The sequence below is a fragment of the Myotis myotis genome, unplaced genomic scaffold (genome assembly GCF_014108235.1).
Source record: "Myotis myotis isolate mMyoMyo1 unplaced genomic scaffold, mMyoMyo1.p scaffold_m19_p_3, whole genome shotgun sequence".
In the NCBI taxonomy this organism is placed as follows: domain Eukaryota; kingdom Metazoa; phylum Chordata; class Mammalia; order Chiroptera; family Vespertilionidae; genus Myotis; species Myotis myotis.
Window position 1 is genome coordinate 185882667 of NW_023416335.1, and position 23519 is coordinate 185906185.

The 23519-nt window shown below is 39.7% G+C and overlaps 1 protein-coding gene across 1 annotated transcript in view; it reads right to left on the reverse strand.

Annotated features, from left to right (window-relative positions):
- Positions 1 to 2449: 2449 nt before the first annotated feature.
- Positions 2450 to 23519, reverse strand: part of DERA (deoxyribose-phosphate aldolase) — a 100595-nt gene continuing 79525 nt past the window's right edge. Inside the window, exons 7-9 of the mRNA XM_036300464.1 lie at positions 8081 to 8193; positions 3580 to 3729; positions 2450 to 3038 (exon numbers count right to left, since the gene is read on the reverse strand). Of these exons, the coding sequence (XP_036156357.1) occupies positions 2982 to 3038; positions 3580 to 3729; positions 8081 to 8193 (320 nt within the window). The 3' untranslated portion in view covers positions 2450 to 2981. The remainder of the gene's footprint in view (positions 3039 to 3579; positions 3730 to 8080; positions 8194 to 23519) is intronic.

Below are 23519 nucleotides of genomic sequence, written 5' to 3' on the forward strand. Positions count from 1 at the left end.
CACAGCAAAACTCATTTTCTGGTTGCATAAAGCATTGGCTCCCAGTGTTCTCAAGCAGACAAATCTGCTTGTAGTAAATCACAATCACCTCAGAAATGACCTCTTCCTCTTATGTTTTCATAGCAATCAACACTGACTGGGGGCTTCTATTAAAGTCATCCCTGTTATATTTGACTTCAAGAGCCAGGTAAGGGGCAGACATTTCTGACGAAGAGGCAAATAGTCCTTGGAATAAATTGTCCCCCAAAATACAAGGTTATTTACCTTTAGAGCAGGCCATCCTCATCAGCCTCTAATAGGTCTGAGGGATTCACCAGTCTTAATTTCCTGTGTGAATCTATAATCGTCCACAGAGGTCAATTTCTGTGGATGTCTCATATAAATTAGAATTGAAGATAATGATGCCTGTTCACTTGATCAACTAAAGTGACCAGCTGGGTTTAATGGGAGGAAAACAGAAAGCCCTGTGAAATTGAAATAGCTTCAAAGGTGATAGAGTGTAATTATTTTCTGCAGTTTCTTCTCCAAAGGTGACTGACCTTTGTGCTGGGGGACACCTGGGCCAGCCTGTTATGAAGGTGGAAGCGGCATTCAGAGTCACTGACCACGTCCAAAGACATAAGTCAAAAGCCAGCTTTCTGCTAAGGTGTTGGGGGAAAGCAGGATTACTTCTCTGTACTTATTTCCGTCATTTCATTTACAGTTAGAGAGGTGCTTTGAGGGACTTGCCTAATTGACTCCTGAGAGGCAAATTCTAACTTAGATTGCTACAATAAACTTTTTCTCTTTATAGCCATAAAGCATCTTCTTGGATCTGTTATGGTTTATCCTTAGGGCATTGTAATGTTAGGGTATGAAAGCACCTTGATATCACCTGCCTCAGTCCTTTTATTTCACAGATAAAGAAACGGAGGTCCAGAAATGTGAATCTACTGGGCCAAGGTCACAGAGCTAGAAAGAGGAAGGGGCTGAGCCAGGACCCGGCAGGTGAGTCACAACTGCAACTGACTCCCAGTTTCTCGTTCATGAGTAGCTAGAGATTCATTCAGGAAGGAGAAGACTCCATCAAAATCACCATTTAAAAAAAAAAATAGGGCCGAAACCGGTTTGGCTCAGTGGATGGAGCGTCGGCCTGCGGACTAAAGGGTCCCAGGTTCGATTCCGGTCAAGGGCATGTACCTGGGTTGCGGGCACTTCCCCAGTGGGGGATGTGCAGGAGGCAGCTGATCAATGTTTCTCTCTCATCGATGTTTCTAACTCTCTATCTCTCTCCCTTCTCTCTGTAAAAAATCAATAAAATATATTTAAAAAAAAAAATAGGGGCAAGAGGGGATAAATGATGATGAGAAAAATATATATATTTTTTAAATGAGCAAATGCCCTGAAGCGTCTCAGTACTGTGTCTGATGAACAAAAACAGATCCAGAGACAGAGAAACATTGATCAGACCATCAAACCTCAGAGGGAAGATAGGGGAGGGTGGGGGTAAGGGGGAGAGACCAACCAAAGGACTTGTATGCATGCATATAAGCCTAACCAATGGACACAGACAACGGGGGGCGGGTAGATGGGGGGGTAATGGGGGGATAAGGACACATATGTAATACCTTAATCAATAAAGAAATTTAAAAACATACTGTGTCTGAGTACCTGATTCATAGTATAAACTAAGTGAATGTCGATTTGGAAATGTAATCAGTTTCCTGATGCAGTTTTAGATTGAAAATTAATATCAATTAATTGTATCAAAATAAATTATTTTAACTATTAAACAAAAAAGAAAAAACAGGTTTTTATAATGTGGTAAAGGTGCTAGCAAGCAACACAGGTGGAGGTGTGAAGTTGGGAGAGACCTCAGCCGCCAAAGGAACCAGCTGAGTAAAACAGAGACGATGATCCCACTGACTGTGAGCTGTTTGTGTGTGTGGGTGTGCTGAGGGACAGTTCCACACGGGAGTGCCCGCACAGGCTCGGGAGCCAGACTGTCTGCCTGGGCTTGATTCTTGACTGCTAATTTTTGAGCTTCGTGACCTTTGGCAAGTTACTTAAATCTCTGTGCCTCAGTCCCGCATCTGAATAAAAGGAAGATAATATCAGTATTCATTGTTGTAAGGATTTAAAACCTTCATGTAGTTACATCACTGTTATAGAGATTAAATAAGGATTAAGTAAATTGGTGTATGTAAAGAGTTGAGCACTTATTAAGTCTTATGTTAGTGTCTGCTGTTTTACCCCTATTCACTGTATTAGAAAATCTTAAGTTTCAGAATATAGACGTAAATTGTACTCATTAATAATGGGCTGGGGGTGCTGCACCTGAGATAAGTACCCCTGGACTCTACCAGAGAGAGTCAGGATTCAGAAAGTCATTGATAACCTCTTTATATGTTTCATGAATTCATGTTTGCAATGTATGGTGACAATTTAAAATTTTAAAGAAATAAACAACTACAGGAATTTTTTTTTATTTAAAAAATTCAATGACATCCATAGTTTCATATTGCAATGACAGGCATTTCATTAACAAAACAATTAATAAAAGAGCATATCTGTTGCAAAAATTAAAGACGGATTTTCATGGCAGGAAGTTAGTGCGGAGCCAGTGAGTCCTGGGTCGCTGAAGGAAAGCAGCGGGCCAGTTTCTTCTGCACGTTTCTTGGGCACGTCAACATTTTTTCCTTAGAATTTAATGTTGTCAATGCTGTCATTAACGTGATACTCAGAGTTTTAAAGAGAAAACCTTCACACAATTAACAGTGCAGATCTAGTCATTAAGGGCATTTCATATGTGCCTGAAATGAGTTTCATGTGTGGATTAGCTGGCATTTTTCTTTCATTCTTTGAATTAAATTCAACGGAAATTTTAAGGGGAAAAAGGCAGTTACCTAGTCTCTCATTTTTTAATTAAGTAATTTTCATAATCATGTAGAGAAATAATTTTTAAACGTTGTGAAAAATGTTTTCTGGAATCCACTTCGGGTTTAACACATTGGAAGATCATGATAAGCAGCATATCTTCCAGTCACGTGATGATAAATCTGTGAGGGAAACAGTTTTTTAATTAATAATTATTATATTATTACACATTAATTAATAATCATACTATTATACAATAATTAATGATGTTAATTAACACTTCATTATAAAGCCCCATTATTCTGCACTTCAGCAAAACCTCCATCCAACCTACTTCAGGGGCAGTTTTGCTTGGAAGAAGGCAGAAGTTTGGATATGATGACATACGTCAGATGAGTTTTGTTTTGCTTTTAAATATATTTATATTGATTTCAGAGAGGAAGGGAGAGGGAGAGAGAGATAGAAACATCAATGATGAGAGAGAATCATTGATCGGCTGCCTCCTGCACGCCCCACAATGGGGATCGAGCCCGCAGCCTGGGCATGTGCCCTGACCAGGAATCGAACCGTGGGTCACAGGTTGATGTTCAATCACTGAGCTATGTCGGCCGGGCAAGTCAAATGAGTTTTCACCTCTAGTTCTCACAGCCCTATAGGGGACTTTTCGTTTCTCTCTCCAAAACACTTATCAGTTTGTTCCAAGGACAATGGGCTACTACTCACCTGCCTCTCAATGTCGGAAAGCAGAGCGCTGGCACCGATCCGAAAGAGTTCTGGCTTCAGCCACTCATCTCCCAGCTCCTCCTTTATGAGGGAGAGCCAGGCCAGGGAGTCCTTGGCACTGCGGATGCCTCCTGCCGGCTTAAAGCCTATCTACAAGGGAAGGTGGGAAAGACAACAAGGTTCATTGTCACTGGGTTATTTTTAAAAATGCTACTGCATTAATACAGGTCTCAATTCTCTCGCTCTTTTTTTTTTAGTCTATTTCAGTCCATCTTCAGCAAAAGAGCTTAGATGACTGACTAACGCCCATTCACACTACAAAATGGCTTTTCCAAGACTAATGAGAAGAACGTGCTTCTGAGGAGGCACTAATGAGAGTTAATAACCCTCATTGACATTGCACTTATTGGAAAGTCATAAACCTCAACCACCTAGACCAGCGGTTCTCAACCTGTGGGTCGCAACCCCTTTGGTCCTGCTAGACCCCTTTCACCGGGGTCGCCTAAGACCATCCTGCATATCAGATATTTACATTACGATTCATAACAGTAGCAACATTACAGTTATGAAGTAGCAACGAAAATAATTTTATGGTTGGGTCACAACATGAGAAACTGTATTTAAAGGGCCAGAAGGTTGAGAACCACTGTCCTAGACGATAGCTGTGAACCTGGGGTAAGCAAAAAAGTGTCAATAAATAGGAAAACATCTCACAAAAGCCCACTCATTCTACATTTCTACTAGTAAGCCTGGAGAGACACCTTTCAGCCCTTCATCTCGAGGTGCAAAACTCACATGTGTATCTAAAACAACAGCAAACCACGGTTTGGCTCAGTGGATAGAGCGTCGGCCTGCGGACTGAAAGGTCCCAGGTTCGATTCTGGTCAAGGGCATGTACCTGGGTTGCGGGCACATCCCCAATAGGAGATGTGCAGGAGGCAGCTGATCGATGTTTCTCTCTCATCGATATTTCTAACTCTCTCTATCTCTCTCCCTTCCTCTCTGTAAAAAATCAATAAAATATGTAAAAAAAAAAAAAATTTTAAAAACAACAGCAAACCAGAGAGCCCACACTAACCACTCTGGCAGCAATCAGCAAGGAGCGCTGACAGTTATTTTAATCAGCTTAAACTGCAGGGACATTTCCCCCTAAGTTGTAAGTAGACAGTTATATAAAGCAGCCGGACTCATTCAAGAAGCACAGCAGAAAAAGGCAGTGTAGGGGCTCTTCGCACTTCAGTAGTCTTTGAAGGTGCCCATAAAACAGCACCATTTAGCCAATAACTGATGTTTACAAATGATGTCCCTGAGCCCATTGGAAAAGGACAAATGTGCTCTACACACAGTAAAACCTGCTTATCTGGAGTCACCTGTCTCAAGAACTAGACGGGAGCAATCAAGAAAACACCCCCTGGCCCGAGTCCTAACTCTCATGCACTTGACTACTCGGAGCTGTGCGTTTCCTAGGCACACCAGCAGCGGTGACAGCTAACAGAATGCTGGAGAAGGGAAGCCATAAGAAATGAACCCAAGCTAGGAACCTCATAGTTCACCAGGACTCCACCGTTTTCCTCACCTTACCACACCCAATCGATCAACAGTCAAGGCCCCCCAGTCCTACCCTCTTCACTTGTATATGGCCCTGTGCACACTTCCCTATCTACTCTCACTTTCGCTGCTTTCATTTTTGACCCTCATCACTTCTCACAAGGAATATCAGTAAAGGTCTCCCAGCTGGTTTCCATGCCTCAATCACACGCGTCGCACAGCTAAGCAGCAGCTGTGCAGAGATTCTAACCACGTCTGCCTATTGCTCTGGAACCCAAGCGACTCTGTAAGAGTGAGGGGAGTTGGGAGAATGGGGCAGGCAAGTGGGATGGGTTACTTATTGAGAAGAGGCAAAAAAAAAAATCTATTAGCTGATATTAGCATACATGTTAATCACAGGAGCACTTCTATCAATTAGGCAGTGCTGCATATAGATTTTCCTACAGGATTCAGTTGTGTCAGCAAGTCTGTTGGGCAATGCTTCTGAAGACAGGTTCTAGCATAAGTTTGCACCTTTTATGAGGCAGAGAACATGGAAAACATGAATCTGCAATGAAATCAGTTATGAAATATTAAACCTCTGCTTCTCAGGAGTGGCACTAATCACGGTCGGGAAGGCGGCTGATCCCATTTTAAAACTCCCTCTAAATCAATGATGTAGAAACTTTACAGCCCAGGCAACCTGTCAACAACCTGAAAGGATGCACCTGATTTGCAAGACACACACACAGCACCTCACTGTGTGAAACCAAATGTGATGAAAATGAATACAGTTTACCTTGTACCTGTCCCTATCTGAATGAAACTGGTATGACCTTTGCTTACTTGCTGAGGAAAGAGTCAACACAATTCAAAAAGAAAGTGCTGAAAGACAGCAAAACATCCCTGGCTCTCTACTCTGGTCTAGAACATAGAGCATTTAAAACTTCTATTGAAATTCTTTGCTTGTTGTCTAAGGGATCTCCTGGGAAGAGACTTGCTCATTTTGGTGTCCCTAACTAACATATAACATAGGTTAACATGGTACATAGTTAAGGACTCAATGAATGTTTGTTGAGACTAAAACAGGATTGGGTTCCCAATGGAGAGTTTTAATCCCAACTATGGAGCTTATGGAATGTGGACAGGTCTGAGGACTCCCCCCGATGCAGCACTGCAGGGATGCGTGCCCAGGCCTCTACAAGTAGAAAAGGCTTCACATCTATTTGGATGTTACTGGGCTGAGAAAAAGAAGTGCTGGTCTAGTAAGTGGTGGGCCCACTCACTCAATGGGGAAGGGGAGGAGGGGTAAAGATAGAGTTCTCTCATTTTTAGAGCTTTACTTAAATTTTTTAATTTGGATCACTACAGAAAGGCAACCAAGAAGTGTTATTCAAGTTGGGTCAACTTTCATATGTAGGTCACAGTTGTTACTTAACCTATTTTGTACTTTTTTAAGATATGAAGTTATTCTTTTATATATATCCTAGAGGCTCAATGCACAAAATTCGTGCAAGGGGCTTGGCCCTCACAGCCCCAGCTTCATCCAGAAGGTCATCCAGAAGGATATCCGGTCTAATTAGCATATTATGCTTTCATTATTATAGATATATTAATTGATTTCAGAGAGGAAGGGAGAAGAAAAAGAGAAACATCAATGATGAGAGATAGTCATTGATTAGCTGCCTGCTGCACGCCCCACACTGGGGATTGAGCCCACAACCCGGGCATGTGCCTTGACTGGGAATCGAACTGGCATCTCCTGGTTCATTCGTTGACAATCAACCAGTGAGCAACACCAGCCAGGCAAGATATGAAGTTATTCTGAAGGAGAAAATTCTGGAAGGAGTTAATTGCTTCTCAAACCCAGTACATTCTCAAAAAGGTCTCCGATTCCAAAATAAACAGAAGCTACAGCCACATATAAAGTCATCACATCCAGTTAGCAAAGGATTAAAGATCTTTTTCAGGGTTTCTATTTGGCAGAAATCACAAGATTGGTTTTACAGGATGTCTTCTGAGGAAGGGAAAGTCTCATTTAAAAAAAAAAATTACCGTTCTTTCCAATGATGTAAAAAAAATTCCTTTTGAGATAATTTGCAACTAAACAAGCAACTTGAAATGAAAAGAAAAATGCAAATTCATTTTAAAAAACACCTCATATGCATTTTTCTGTTAACTTCATGTTTCAAAAAATATGTATTATTTTTCGAAAAGCTGACAAAAGCTAGCATATACCCTCCTCAGCTTAACAGCCTTCCAAAGAGCACATCTAACTGCCATAAAACGCAAAAATGGATATTTAATTCAAGAGCTATATAACGTCTAGCTACCTTTTCCCTGCTGTTTCACAGCATTTCATTATTTTGTTTAATAAGTTCATCTCCTCAAGAATTTTCTCTTCACCTCATATTATTAAAAGTAATAAGTTTTTCTGGACCGGGGGTTTCCCAACAGAAAAACCAATTTATGTGTGTCCTTCAATAATGACAGGAAAAGATTATTTCCCATTATATTGCATACTTTTCATATCACCACCACAGCTTATCATTCAATAAATGTTACTCTGCAATTCTTTCCATTCCTCAAGGAAGTTTAATTTCTGCATTAACCTGTTTTCTCTGGCCAACACCTTACCAGAAAGCCTCTGTGTTGCAGCAGAATTAGTTTGTTAAAGAACCCATTTAGGAATTTCTTGTCAGTGATAAAATTGTCTTCGGTTAAGAAAAGGCCATAAAGTAAGTTTGCATCTCGATCACACATACTTACTCCCACACTCACACGCACTTTCTGTTCCCTGCACATGTTTCTCCGGGCATGTGTTCTTTTGCAATGAAAAGTAAATTAAACATTTATCTTAATAAGGGTAACTCATTCACACCTTCTGCATACGAAGACAGTTATCGGGGCTGTAACACGTATTATAAATAGCATTAGCTTTACTCTGAAGGAAGATGTGCTGGCAATAACATACCTTTTTTCCAGTTTTCCAGAAGAAATCTCTAATGGCCCGTAGCATTACTATAGCTACCGGGAAGGTGGCATTTACTGTTTCTTTTCCAGTAGAAGTCTTAATAAAATCTGATCCTAAAACACAAGGCAGAAACACTGCATGTCAATTAAACACTTATTTTTTACACTTTTGAGTAAGTGGAAGAAATGAGTTGTGTAAATTTTTTTTTCCTGAAGAACACAACTTTTTCAAGAATTAGTTGAAAAACTAAAAAATATATATATCTTTAAAATAATTATTTCCATGCTTTACTATAAAATGAATTAAATTAAGCACCAAATGAATTCTCATGAACCCCTGGGGCTCTTGCCTCTATATTTCCATATCACCAATTAAAATTAAGTTGGTTTATTTAATGCATAACTGAGATGAATAAAACAATTTTATTCCCTGTACTTAACATCATATAACACTTTACTACAAAAATGGATTGCCAACTCATTTTTCCCTCATTTCCTTATGCTTGATAAAAAGCACACAGAACAGCTGTGACAACACAAGATGAATCACCAATAGCTGATTTCCACTGCGTTGTTTGTTAATAAATGCACTGTTTCCAACCAGATTAGGATTTTTATGAAAATCCTATGTTAGTTCATAACTTGCAAATATTTTAAATGACTTCTTGTCTCTGAAATATATCTCCTACCAATTGAAGCAGTTTAACAGAATAATATAAGGAGACAAAGAAGCAATAATAACAGTTAAGATTCACCAAGGGCGATGTACCATGCACTATTCTAGGTGCTCTGAAAGTATTAACTCAGTTAATCCTCATGACAGCTGTAAAAGTTAGGTACTAAAATGACCCACTTTTTTTTTAGAGAGAGAGGAAGGGAGAGGGGGAGAGTGGGAGAAAGGGAAGAAAGGGAGGACAGAGAGAGAGAAAGAAAAAAATACTGATCAGTTGTCTCAGTTGCCTCTCATACACTCCCTGACTGGGGATCGAACCAGCGGCCTTTCGGTGCTTGGGACAACCAACTGAGCGACTCTGGCCAGAGCAAATGATGACCATTTTTAAAGAGGAAACTGAAGCACAAAATGTTAGGTAACTTGCTTGTGGTTACATAGTAAGCAGAGGAGGTAGAATTTTAACCAAAGCAATATAGCTTACCCAATATGCTACATACAGTGTCTCCAAGAAACTTATTTAGTTCACACAGACATATAGCCAAATACAGATTCTGTCTTTCATGTGGTTACCTATTCCTGAAATACTCAAAGTGTGGATAACAGACCAGCAGCATGGGTACCATCAGGGAATTTGTCAAAAGTGCAGACTTCTCAGGCCCTACACTAGACCAAATGAATCTAAATCTGAATATCAGCGAGGCCCCTAAGTGATTCCTGTGCAAATTTACAGCCCTAGCCCATTGAATCCATGGGTCCATAGGTAAGACAAATCTCTGAGAGTCTCTCAGGGTCTATCAAAAAAATGGTCGATGGAAGTGGAGGGAAAAAGTGGCCAAAACTTTCCCCTCTAGTTTCCATTAGAAGAGATACATCCACAACTATTGTGTGTATGGAAAGGTTCAAAAAGATATGCCTTTAGTAGGTGCACTGCGTGTAAAGCGCTGTGAAAAATATAAAAAACAATACCCACACCCTTGCCCTCAAAGCCACACACATTCTACATGCAAGTGGAGGTGAACCCTAGTCCTGCGTAATCACGTGATGAGCTAGAAGTCAGCAGATCTGGTTTCCAGCTCTAGCTCTGACATTTACCTTCAAATTCCATCTCCTAATCTCTCTCATTTTTAAAAGATATTTTTATTGATTTCATAGAGGAAGGGAGAGGGAGAGAGAAATAGAAACATCAAACTGTGAGAGAAACTTTGATCTGCTGCCTCCTGCACGCCCCCCACCAAGGATCGAGCCTGCAACCTGGGCATGTGCCCTAACCAGGAATCTAACTGTGACCCCTTGGTTCATGAGTCGATGCTCAACCCTGAGCTACATCAGCTGGGGCCGAATCTCTCTCATTTGTAAAACAGATCTGGAAATTCTTACTGGCTTCATATTTGAGGAATCAAAAGAGACAATCTATGTGAAAGCACTCTGGAAACTGTTAAGCGTTACACACATGCGAGCGGAGCGAAGACCTGGGTAGGGCTGCAGTCTAGAAATACCATAGGAATTCTGACATATTGGAACAGTTCACTGGAAGCCTTCTTTGCTTTGGGTCTGTAGGTAGGCCCATGTGGGGAAAATGGAGACATGGTTGTCATGCATGCATTCATTCAACAAATATTGACTAAGTGCTTACTATGCTCTAAACCAGTGGTCGGCAAACTCATTAGTCAACAGAGCCAAATATCAACAGTACAACGATTGAAATTTCTTTTGAGAGCCAAATTTTTTAAACTTAAACGATATAGGTAGGTACATTGTTATTAACTTAATTAGAGTACTCCTAAGGCTTAGGAAGAGCCACACTCAAGGGGCCAAAGAGCCGCATGTGGCTCGCGAGCTGCAGTTTGCCGACCACGGCTCTAGATTCTTCTAGGTGCTGGGAATAGACCACTAAACAAAACAGACCAAGTTCCTGCCCTTGTGATAATTTCTGGAAGAGGAAGACAATAAGCTTGAATATATAACAAAAGCCAGGTGGAGATAAGTGCCGTGAAACAAATAAGCAATGTAACAGGAGAGAGTGGCGGATTTGAGGAGATAGAGCCATATTTAAATAGAGTCCTCATAAAGCATCTCAGATGAGTGAAATGCAGAGAGTGAAGAAGGGGACTGTGAAAAGAGCCTCGAAACAAGGAAACCAGAATCTGTCGCCCTCTTCACATTGCTTCTCTCCCCTGTGTGAGCTGAAGCTTCCTCTGCCTCTCCTACAAGAACATTTGTGATGGTATTGAGGGACCCCCTGGATAATCCAGAACAATCACTTCATCTCAATGTCCTTAATTTAACCACATCAGCAAAATCTTTTTTTTTTTTCCCAAATAAGCTAATATTCACAGGCTCTGGGGATTAGGATGTGGACATATGTTTGGGAGCCATTATCAGCTTACCATATTTCCCAACCTGTATACCTTTTATCCCATTTTCTTGTCTTACTGCCTCAGGTCAGACTTCCAGGACAATGCTGAACAGGAGCTGTGCGAGAGAACAGCCTTCCTTGTTCTTCAGGGGAACTTAAGGGGCAAGCATCTAGTTTCTCATCGTAAGTACGTTAGAGGAAGTTTGTTTCCAGATGTTCTTTATCAAGCTGAGGATGTTCCCCTCTATTCCAAGTTTGCTGAGAATTTTTATTATGAATAGGTGTTGAAATTCATCCAATGCCTAATCTGTATCAACTATATGATCCTATGACTTTTCTTTCTTACATTATTGATGCAGTGGACTACATTACATCAAGCCAGTCTTGAATCTCTATAAAGTAAATCCCATTTGGTTGTGGTGTATAATTATTTTTATACACTGTTGGCCTCATTTTACTAATGCGTTGTTGAAGATGTTCGCATCTATGTTCATGAGTGATATTGATCTATAGTTTTCCTTTCTTGTAATGCCTTTATCTGGATTTGGTATTAGGGTAATGATGGTCTCACAGTCTCTCTCTATTATTTTCTGGAAGAGACTGTAGAGAATTGGTATTTCTCCCTTAAATGTTTGGTAGAATTCACCAGTGAAATCATCTACCGCTGAATTTCATCTTTGTAAGGTTATATTATTTTTATTTAATAATTTAGAGTTATTAAATAATTATTTTAAAACATTCTATAATTTAAATATTTTATAAAATAGATTAAAAGTAAAATAATTTCTTCAATAGTTACAGACTTATTCAGACCTTTTCTTTTTGTGTGAGTGTTGGTTGTTTATATCTTTGATCTATTTAATCTAAGTTATTCAATTGTGGACACACAGTATTCCTTTATTATTGTTTTGATGTTCGTAGGAAGAGTAATGGTCCTCCTTTCATTTGTAATATTAATTTATGTCTTTTATCTTTTATTCTTGGGTAGTCTGTCTAGGAGTTTATCAATTTTATTGATTTTTTAAAAAAAAAACAGCTTTTAGGATTTTTTATTTTTCTGTGTGTTTTTTTTTTTGTTTTCAATTTCATTGATTTCTTCTCTGATTTTTATTTCTTTTGTTCTGCTTGCCTTAGGCTTGCATTGTTCTTTCTCTATTTTCCTAAGATAGAAGGCTGAAGTTATTGATTTTAAACCATTTCTTTTTTTAAAATATATATACCTAATGTTATAAATTTCTCTCTAGGCAATGTTTTTGCATTGTAGAGTCTGCTTTTTTTGACAATCTTCTTTTCATTGCTAGATTTAGACCATTATCATCTAAAGCTATTACTGATTTAGTTGAGTTAATATCTACAGTTTATAAATTTTCTATTTATTGTGTTTTATCTTTATTAAATGTTATACCTCTTTTTCTGCCTGCTCTGGCTTTAATTGAACATTTTATATCATCCCATTTTATGTCCTTGCAGCATATCAGTTAAATTTCTTTTGTACTTTTTTTATTGGTTGTCCTAGAGTTCCCAATATTCATTTTAACAATCTAAGTCTACCTTCAAATAACACTGTACCACCATACAAGTATTTCAGGTACCTTTTAACAAAATATTCCTAATTCCTCCCTTCTGTTCCTTAGAATATTTCACTCTTCTATTTGGTATACTTACCCAACACATTGTTACTGTCATTACTTTAAATAGTTATCTTTTAGATCAATTGAAAGAGAAAAATTGTTTACTCTTCATTTATTCTTTCTTTGACATTCTTCCCGTTTTAATATAGATTAGAGTTTCTCCATAAAAATTCTAGAAGAATCCAAAGGCAACAAAATCTCAGACATATGCCAAAGCAATTTCTTCACTGATACAGCTCCTAGGGCACTTGAAACTAAAGAGAAATTGAACAAATGGGACTACATCAAAATAAAAAGCTTCTGCACAGCAAAAGAAACCATCAACAAAACAACGAGAAAACCCACTGTGTGGGAAAACATATTTGCCAATGTCATTTCTGATAAGGGCCTAATCTCCAAAATTTATAGGGAACTCATACAACTTAACAAAAGGAAGATAAACAATCCAATCAAAAAATGGGCAAAGGACCTAAATAGACACCTTTCAAAAGAGGACATTCAGAAAGCCAAGAGACATATGAAAACATGCTCAAAGTCACTAATCATCCGAGAGATGCAAATCAAAACAACAATGAGGTACCATCTCACACCTGTCAGACTGGCTATCATCAACAAATCAACAAACGACAAGTGCTGGAGAGGATGTGGAGAAAAAGGAACACTTGTGCACTGCTGGTGGGAATGCAGACTGGTGCAGCCACTATGGAAGACAGTATGGAGTTTCCTTAAAAAACTGAAAATGGAACTCCCATTTGACCCTGTGATCCCACTTCTAGGAATATATCCCAGGAAACCAGAAACACCAATCAGAAAGGATATATGCACCCCTATGTTCATAGCAGCACAATTCACCATAGCTAAGATCTGGAAACAGCCTAAGTGCCCATCAGTAGATGAATGGATTAGAAAACTGTGGTACATCTACACGATGGAATACTATGCTGCTCTAAAAAGGAAGGAACTCTTACCATTTGCAACGTCATGGATGGAACTGGAGAGCATTATGCTAAGTGAAATAAGCCAGTCAATGAAGGAAAAATACCACATGATCTCACTCATTCATGGATAATAGAGACCATTATAAACTTTTGAACAATAATAGATACAGGGGCAGAGCTGCCTCAAACAGATTGTCAAACTGCAGCAGGAAGGCCGGGGAGGGTTGGGGGGCAGGAGGTAGGGGGGTAAGAGATCAACTAAAGGACTTGTATGCATGCATATAAGCATAACCAGTGGACATAAGACATTGGGGGGTAGGGGAGGCTAGGGGACTGTCTAGGGCGGGGGGATAAAATGGACACATATGTAATACCCTTTGTAATACTTTAAGCAATAAATTAAAAATATATATATATATAGATTAGAGTTTCTGATTTACATCATTGTCCTACTCCTAACATTTCTTTTAACATTTCTTACAGGGCACATCTGCTGACAACAAATTCCCTCAGTTTTTGTATAGCTAAGCTCCTTCACTTTTAAAGGATAATCTCACCGACATAGATTTCTAGGTTGGTGAGGGTTTTTCCCCTCTCAATACTTTAAGTATTTCACTCTATTCACTTCTTGCTGACATGGTTTCTAATAAGAAGACCACTGTAATTATTTCCATTTTTGTCTATCAGTATTTTCTTTCTGTTTTTTAATTCAAGATTTTCTATTTGCCCTTGGTTTCCTTCCATTTGAATGATATATCTAGGTGTAATTTTTTAAAATATTTATCCTGCTAGGTGTTCTCTCAACTTCCTGGATCTGTGGTTTGGCATCTGTCATTAATTTTGAAAAATTCTTGACCATTACTACTTCAAATATGTTGTCTGCTCCATTTCTTATTTTTCTGCTGGTATTCCAATTACACTTATGTCACACCTTTTGAAATTGTCCCAAAACTTTTAGAAACTCTGTTCCATATTTTTCAGCCTTTTTTCCCCCTCTCTCTCTCTTTATATTTCACTTTATGGGGCTTCCCTTGACCTATCTTCATGGTCACTAGTACTTTCCACAGTCTACTGGTGAGCCTGTCTACTAATGGGCTCAATCCTGCTCACTGATGAGCCCATAAGGCATTCTTCATTTTTGTTCGTGTTTTTTATTTCCAGCATTTCCTTTTAATTATTTCTTAAGAGTTTCCATCAATCTGTTTACATTACCTTTCATTTTTTCATGCTATTTTTTTCCCGAACATTAATTATAGCTATTTTAAATTTCTCTTTCTGATAATTCCAACTTCTCTTTTACATTTGAATCTGATTGTAATGCTTGCTTTGTCTCTACAGATTATGGGGTTTTTGTATGTGTGCGTCTTTTGATGTAGTTAATCCTCACCTGAGGATACTTTTCCATTGATTTTCAGAGAAAGTGAAAGGAAGGGGGAGAGACAGAGAGAGAGAGAAACATTGTTGCGGGAGAGACACATCATTTGGTTGCCTCTAGCTCATGCTCTGACTAGGGCTGGGGATCGAGCCTGCAACTGAGGTACGTGCCTTTGACTGAGGGGCAATGCTCCATCCACTGAGCCAAACCAGCTGAGCCAGACTGTACTTTTTCTTGCCTTTTAGCATCTCTTATAATTTTAACTGAAAGCTGGACATGACATATTGGGTAATAGGATACAACTATGATATAAACAGGCCTTTGGTGTGAGATTTTATGTTAATCTGGCTAGGAGGTGGGCTGTGCTGAATGTTTGCTGTAGCCATAGGTACCAGAGTATTTAAATCCTATAGTATCTTTGTTTTTTCTTCCCTGCTTACTTAGGGCTTCCTAAGTATTCCTCCTCAGATAGTCTATGTTTTTCCTTTTAGCTCTGTCACTGTAATCCACAGGATTATTGGAGCCCCATTACTGTGATAGTAATGTATGGGGGAGAGGAAATCCTATATAATAAAAGCATAATATGCAAATTGCCCCCTCAGGAGTTCGACCACTCGCTATTACATGCGCTGATCACCAGGGGGCAGTGCAAAACATGGAGGGCGTCGGCAACAGGGCGCTGGCAGCGGGCAGTGGGCAGCAGTGGAGGCACTGCTGGCCCCAATGGGCCCCAATGAGAGCAGGACTGTGGTGGGATGGTGGAGCAGATGAGCGGGTGGCACCAGGCCAAAGCAGGGTGCCAGGCAGGAATGCAGGGCTGCAAGGCTGGGGGCACAAACTGAGGCCTAATTGCTGCAGGCAACCCCGAGGCACCCCACCCGTGCATAAATTCATGCACCGGGCCTCTAGTATTTTATAATATTATAATTAAATATCAGTCTTTTACTAGTTGTAGGCCTGTGCCACTGGCCTACACAAATGTGTACTAGCTTTTCTCGCCCCCTTTGGTGAGGTATGAAGACTAGAAGACAAATGCCTTCCCAGGTAAGATAAGACTCTAGTAAAGATGTAGGCCTTTGCTAAGGAGAACACTCTGGACATATTTTGCAATAATTATCTTCCCCTTCCTTGCCAGAACCAAGTTCTTTCTTAGCTTTTCACTGAGAATCTGGGGCTCCTGGAGGTAAAACCCACAAAAGTATTGGGGTTACACTAAGCTTCCCACAATTTGTCAAATTTACCACCTAAGTGTTCTTATCAGTGTATGATCCTAGCAGGTAAGCAGATCTCGATTGTGACTCTTAGGATTTCCCTGTCTTTTCAGATTTCAAGGGGGCAGTTTGCCCTACTCCCTAAGTTCTTTGACAGGTCTTAGAAAAGTCACTGATTTTCCTTTTATTTGGCTTTTTCATGTTCTAAAGAACAGGAATGACAACTTCCAAATTCCCTACATGTTGAAGCTAAAACCTGAAGTCCTTAAATATTAAGAGCAGCCTTTATTATTTAGAAATCAGATATGGATGGAGATACAATTATGTATGGTATTTAAGGTATTTTAGACATATGCCAAGAAACTATCATGGTCAAGTAGAATTGGAAAGATTCAGAGAGATTCATTTTATCTAGAATATGGGATAGGTAGAATTTGGTACAAACCCTGAAGGAGAATAAAGAAGAGAGGAATAGAAGAACAATGCCATCAGAAGAAACACAAGCATAGAAAATATAAGACACATCCAAAGAATAACAAATGGATCCATCAAAGGAATCTCTGTGAGGGGCAGGGAGCTTGGGGGTTGGGGGATAGTGATATTTGGCGTGAGTGTGTCAATGTGTGTTTTGGAACATCCTATATAATAAAAGCCTAATATTTAAATTGTCCCCTCAACCGGGAGTTCAACCAGGAGTTCAACCAGGGGGTGGGGCCAGTCGGCTAACCGCCTGTGGCCCCTCCCCCTGGCTGGCCCACCCTGGCCAGTGGTGGTAGACAGCCGGGGGAAGGGAGGCCCTGGCTGGCAGCCAGCAGCCACTAGGGACCCTAGCCATGCACAAATTTCGTGCACTGGGCCTCTAGTGTGACTGTAAAAATCCCTTAGGAAACATGAGGTCTGTCCCCTGAAATCAGTGTTTAAGATGCTAAATTTGGTGTCTAGTTAGATGGGAGGAGGAAAGACAATGGAGAGTCAGAGCTCACACAAGAGACTAACAGGCATGCAGGCACCACTGGCTATTTCTGTAAGCCCAGGAATAAGACTTAGTTTTCATCACACAAAATACTATAGAAAGTACATTAGTATTATACTACTGTCAAAAAAACAATGGACTTTCCAATGGGACTAAGCGGGCACACACTCTTGTTTTACTTCTCATTTTAATATTGCTTCCTTTGCCCCTCTGCTAAAACAAAATTACCTTAGAGAAATAAATGCTAGATTTAGACTATCCAACACCACAGAACACCATAGACTCTCCTCAGAGCTTATGTAAATCCAACCTTAACCAAGCTCACTTCTGCTCAGCTTGGGGAAAAAGACCTTATGAGAAAATATCTCACAATTAGAATAGCTATTCATATAAATGTTCTCTCATCAGTGCCCACAATTTCAATGAAATGACTAACTTAGAAGATGAAAGGCCTGGAAGTCAAAAGTAACACATTAAATAGACTAGTATTCAACTGTAATTAGTTGAAATTAAAATTAATAATAAATTTATAGTATTATATCAAAACGTATTTTTTTCTTTTCCTAATTTGAAATCTCTAGCACAATACTTTTTTGTGGTCTAAAGCAACTCAAAGCTTTTCTAAGGCCCATAATTACAAGTCTCCACGGTACAGTTTCATTAAAAACTTTCATTAAACAACAGCTGCCCTTGTATATGGTCTTCTAATCAATTTGGTCAAACAGAATGACTTCTAATCAGCTGTTGATAAAAATAGAAGATGAAATTTTAATTCTAATAGATTAACCACAAACTCAAGACAGTCTTCAAAATCCATCTAGCTCTATTCTCCAGTGGATTTAATGACTATTCAGCAACTCATTACTAAATAGAACAAGATGAACATTTTCCAGTTCATTAAAGAAATGTACTATGTATTTTTGCATTGTCCTCATGATTCGTTACAGGGAGTCTTAATTACAAGATAATGGATAATGGTTATTAAATGCAGACTGCAGTAATGAAGCTCTATTCATTTGCGAGCCTCAGAGACTGCAAAGAGAAGAAAATAAAATTACTAGCTTCAAAAGATTAACGGATCAAATTATTATTCAATTTTGAAAATCTCATTCAGACTTCACAGAAACAAGAGGAGATTAAAAACTAGTATTAAGACCAAAGTAGTACATTTAAAAAAATAATATCTTAAGGCTATTACTGCATAATAAGCTTCAGATGTGATTATTAGAAAAACATATAGCTAACAATGGGAAAACATACATTTTTATTTCCTGAACAACTCTTATTTATGAGATAAGAAGTTACTAGTAGAATCTTAAAGGGAGTCTTGGTGAACATGGGAGACATATGCTACTATGCTACAAAAGAACAGCACAATGGAAGGTATTATTAACATTTTATACCTCACTAATGAAAACAGGATTAAAATCAACTGCTGCTTGAGAAAGCTTGTCATTAAGTGGAATTCATGCCAACCCAATAATAAGAGCTTCTGGGCACATTACTCATTAGCACTGTGTTTTCTATCATTCTCTGAAAAAATTCCCGATTAAAGTTAGCAAGAGAGTTTTGTGTGGTGATTCTGAAACTAATTTATACTTGCGCTCTGCAATGGGACAGCTTTTCTTTTTTAATCCTCACCAGAGGATATGTTTTTATTGAACCCGCAACCCAAGCATGTACCCTGAATGGGAATTGAACTGGCAATCTTTTGGTGCACAGGACAATACACAACCAACCCAGCCACTCTGGCTGGGCAAGGACACCTTTAAAAAACTGTGTGTGTGTGTGTATTTTCTCCTGTATATTTACACTGTACAAAAGTATGAAGCCCCAGTCCGGCCGGTGTGGCTCAGTTGGTTGAGTGTCTTCCCGTGCACCAGGAGGTTGGCAGTTCAGGTTCAACTCCAGTTCAACTCCAGGTCAGGGCACATGCCTGGGTTGTGGGCCCAATCCCCAAATTAAAACATATTCTTTGATATTATATTCTTTCACTCAACAAAGGCCTGGAAATAATTTGGGGAGCGATAAGGACCCAGTATTATGGTTGAAGAACTGGCCAAAGATGAAAGCAGAAGACCCCTGAGGGGTATCAATATGGTGCTGATACTCAGTCTAGAGACCAATTATACCACAAAGACATCCTTACATGACCCAGAGATCATAGCTACTCTTGTAAACAAGAGGGGAACGTTTTCTAAGAGAGAGAGAGAGAGAGAGAGAGAGAGAGAGAGGGAGAGAGAGAGAGAGAGAGAGAGAGAGGGAGAGAGAGAGAAAACATAAGGAAAGAAAAAATAAATAAAAACACCTGCTCTCTCAGTTCTTTCCTTCATCCTGAATAGTGAGCTCTGGAAATACTTTGCAGCTGGCCCAGCCTATCACATGAGAAAGGCAACAGCGCTGCATAATTAAGCAGTAAGGCATGTTCAAGCTCAATGGCAATCAGAAAGCAATCACAATCTCAGAGGCAGAAAATATCCCAAATACCCCTAGGGGAAGATTAGCTCATGATAACCACATTCCTTGTAGTGCCTTCGCCTCAATAAAAATAAAAATGTGGCCAGTTAAAATAATGCAAAACAGTAGGATTCAAATGGAATACAAGGTGGGGACTCTGACTATATAATACTTGGTAATTGACAGTAATGTCGCTGGGAGAATATCTTAAACAATTATGTTAACCATACAAAGATATGTGGTGGAATCTCTTGCCACAAACAAGAGTCCTTGAGTTATGTCTAATGCTACGAGTTCCCCTTCACTTCTAAAATGTAGCTATTTAAAATGAGCTTCAGAACTGTAATAATACCAGAGGTGAGTTACTCATCAATGCAAATATCTATTTTAGAGTAGATTTAAATTTTTCAAACAACTCTAAAATGTTTGTTTGTTTTTTACAAATTTGGAAAAAGAAAAGAGTTATTTAACTCAAATGTTTACAAGGCCATATTGTCCGCATTTTAGACCAAGAGTCAAACTGGGAAATAACAGAATGTGTCCTAAACCAAGCTCTATACAGCCTCTAATTTTTAATATTGCATTGGTGCTCCTGAGGGTGTTTACAAATATCTAAATAGAGTTAACTGTTCAGAAATGGGTTCCTAAAATATCATGCTGCACTTCTTGGCTCTCATTTTTATCCTCTCCCTCCTCCTTCTTTTGAGTAAGTTTATCAAGGAAGAAGAGTTAGGGGTGAATCCTAGAAGATCTGTAATTAAAACAAGAAGTCTGAAATTACAAAGTGGGGATAGCTGCACAATGCTGTGAATGTACTAAAAAACCCTTAACTGTACACTTTCAAGGGTGAGTTTTATGTCATGGCAATTACATCTCAATCCTATATAATAAAAGCCTAATATGCTAAGCATCCAGTCATCCGTTCAACCAATCAAAGTGTAATATGCTATGCTAAGGCCGCTCAACCTCTCACTATGACGTGCATTGACCACCAGGGGGCAGACAGTCGACCAGTCAACCAGTCACTATGACGTGCACTGACCACCAGAGAGCAGATGTTCTGACCGGTAGGTTAGCTTGCTGCTGAGATCCGGCCAATCAGGACTGAGTGAGAAGGGCCAGACATGCCCTAGAGCAGTGGTTCTCAACCTTGGCTGCACATTAGAATCACCTGGGAATCTTTTTAAAATCCTGATTTCTGGGCCTCCTCCTCTGGAAATTCTGTTTCTTTGTTATGGGGTGGGGCCACAACATTAGTAACAAAGAAACAATTTCTGGAGGATGAGGCCCAGAAATCAGGATTTAAAAAAGATTCCCAGGTGATTCTAATGTGTAGCCAAGGTTGAGAACCACTGCCCTAGAGCCTTCCCGTGGTCCCTCCCTGGCTGGCCAACCTCCCACATCCCTCCCCAGCCTTGACTGTGCACCGGTGGGGTCTCTCGGCCTGGCCTGCGCCCTCTCGCAATCCGAGACCGCTCGGGGGATGTTGGAGAGCCGGTTTTGGCCCGATCCCACAGGCCAGGCCAAGGGATCCCATTGGTGCACAAATTCGTGCACCGGGCCTCTAGTTTAAAATAAAAAAGGAAGTGTGTTCACGGGGGAGAAAGGGGATAAAAACTAAGTAAAGCTAACTCTGAGTAAAATTATCAATTTGTTAACAAATTAAGTATATATAGCAAGGGTCCTCAAACTTTTTAAACAGGGGGCCAGTTCACTGTCCCTCAGACCATTGGAGGGCTGGACTATAGTTTAAAAAAAACTATGAACAAATTCCTATGCACACTTGCCGGGAGCCAGTCCATGCTTGCTGTTTCAAGGGACCTGGCATACATGGCATACTGTTCTTAATATGTTTGCTCACCTTCTTGGCACTGTGTTTTAACCAAGGTCTCCTCTCTGAGAAAGGTTGCTGCACATATCTTATTTTGAAGTAAAAAACACAAACGGGAACAAATACAATATTTGTATTTGCATGTGGCCTGCGGGCCGTAGTTTGAGGACCCCGGATATATAGTCATCTGCACCTTCACCCCTTTTTCTGGTCTCATGTCTAAAGGCTACTCCTAATTTTGATTTGCACTTCCCTAATAGCTAGTGAAGTTGAACACCTTTTTATATATCTGCTGGCCACTTGTATGTCTTCTTGGAGGGATGTCTGTTTAGGTCCTCTGCCCATTTTTTAATTGGGCTGTTTGTTTGGTGTTGAGTTGTATGAGTTTTTTATATATTTTGAATAGTAACCCCTTGTCGGAGCTGTTGTTTGCAAATACCATCTCCCATTCGGTTGGTTGCCTTTTTGTTTTGTTGGCATTTTCTTTTGCTGTGCAGAATCTTTTTAGTTTGATACAGTCCCATTCATTAATTTTTGCCTTTACTTCCCTTGCCTTTAGGATCAAATTCATAAAATCCTCTCTAAGACCAAGGTCCAGAAGTCTAGTACTTATGTTTTCTTCTATGTAATTTATTGTTTAAGGTCTTATAGTTAGGTCTTTGATCCATTTTGAATTAATTTTTGTACACGGGGAGAAGATTCTGTCTTTAATTCATGACAAGATCTAGCACTGTGTCTTGGGAGACAGAAAAGGCAATAAAGCTGGAGCCAGAAGACCTGGGTTCAAATAATGAAAATATGTGATCTCTAATCGTCATTAATGATTATAACATACCAGTAACATTTAGTCATCATTGGTCTAAACAGACACGGTTATTTATTGATGTTTTACTCTGGAAATAAGGTTAACCAAATGAAGAGCATTCATATCCAAGCATTAAACTACTTAAAATATTACTTTTGAAGAAAAATACTTCAACACATCTATCATTATCTATACTAATAAAAGGGTAATATGCTAATTAGATTGGATAGACCGGATTTCTGGGCATCCTTCTGGACAAAGCCACAGCAGTTGTGAGGGCCAAGGAGAGCTGAGGAGGCCCAGCAGCAGCGGTGACTGCTAGAGCAGGCAGTGGCAGCATCAGCAGCGGGGTGATGGGGGTGGCGCCTTACCCTGATCGGCCCAGTCGCCTCCCGCAGAGGAAAAGGCCTAAGCCGTCAGTAGGACATCCCTTAAGGCTTCTGGACTGTGAGAGGGGGAAGGCCGGGCTGAGGCACAACCCCCCCCCCCCCACGCCCAGTGCATGAAAATTCGTGCACTGGGCCTCTAGTACTTTCTTAAACAGATTTTTAGCCCTAGCTGGTTTGGCTCAGTGGCTAGTGTAGGCCCACAGGCTGAAGGGTCCCAGTTTGATTCTGGTCTCAATTGCAGGCTCAATCCCTGGCCCCCATCGGGGCACATGCAGGAGACAATGAATCTCACATAGATGTTTCTCTCTCTGTGTCTCTCCCCCTCCCTCTTTTCCACTCTAAAAATCAATGAAAAAAAAATCCTCTGGTGAAGATTAATGAACAAACAAACAAAAAAGATTTTTAAAGAGTGATATCAACACTGAGAATGTCATGCTGTCCAAAGAGAGAATTTTTATTTAAGGGCCTTTTAGGACCAGTTCAACGATGCCAGCTGGGAGTCACCGACTTTGCCTTGTGCACAGTCGAAGACTATGATGTCTAATGCGGAAGTCACTCGCCAATGTGGCTACTGAGCACTTGCAAAGTGGTTCATCCAAACTGGGATGTGCTATCAGTATGAAATACACAGAGTTTTGAAGACTTAGTACAAAAATGAGAATATAAAATCTCTCACTAATACTTTTCACATGGATTACAAACTGAAATGATATTGTGGATTTATTGGGCTAAATAAAATTTATTATTATAATTACTTTCACCCATTTCTTTTTACTTTACTAAAGTGGCTATTAAGAATTT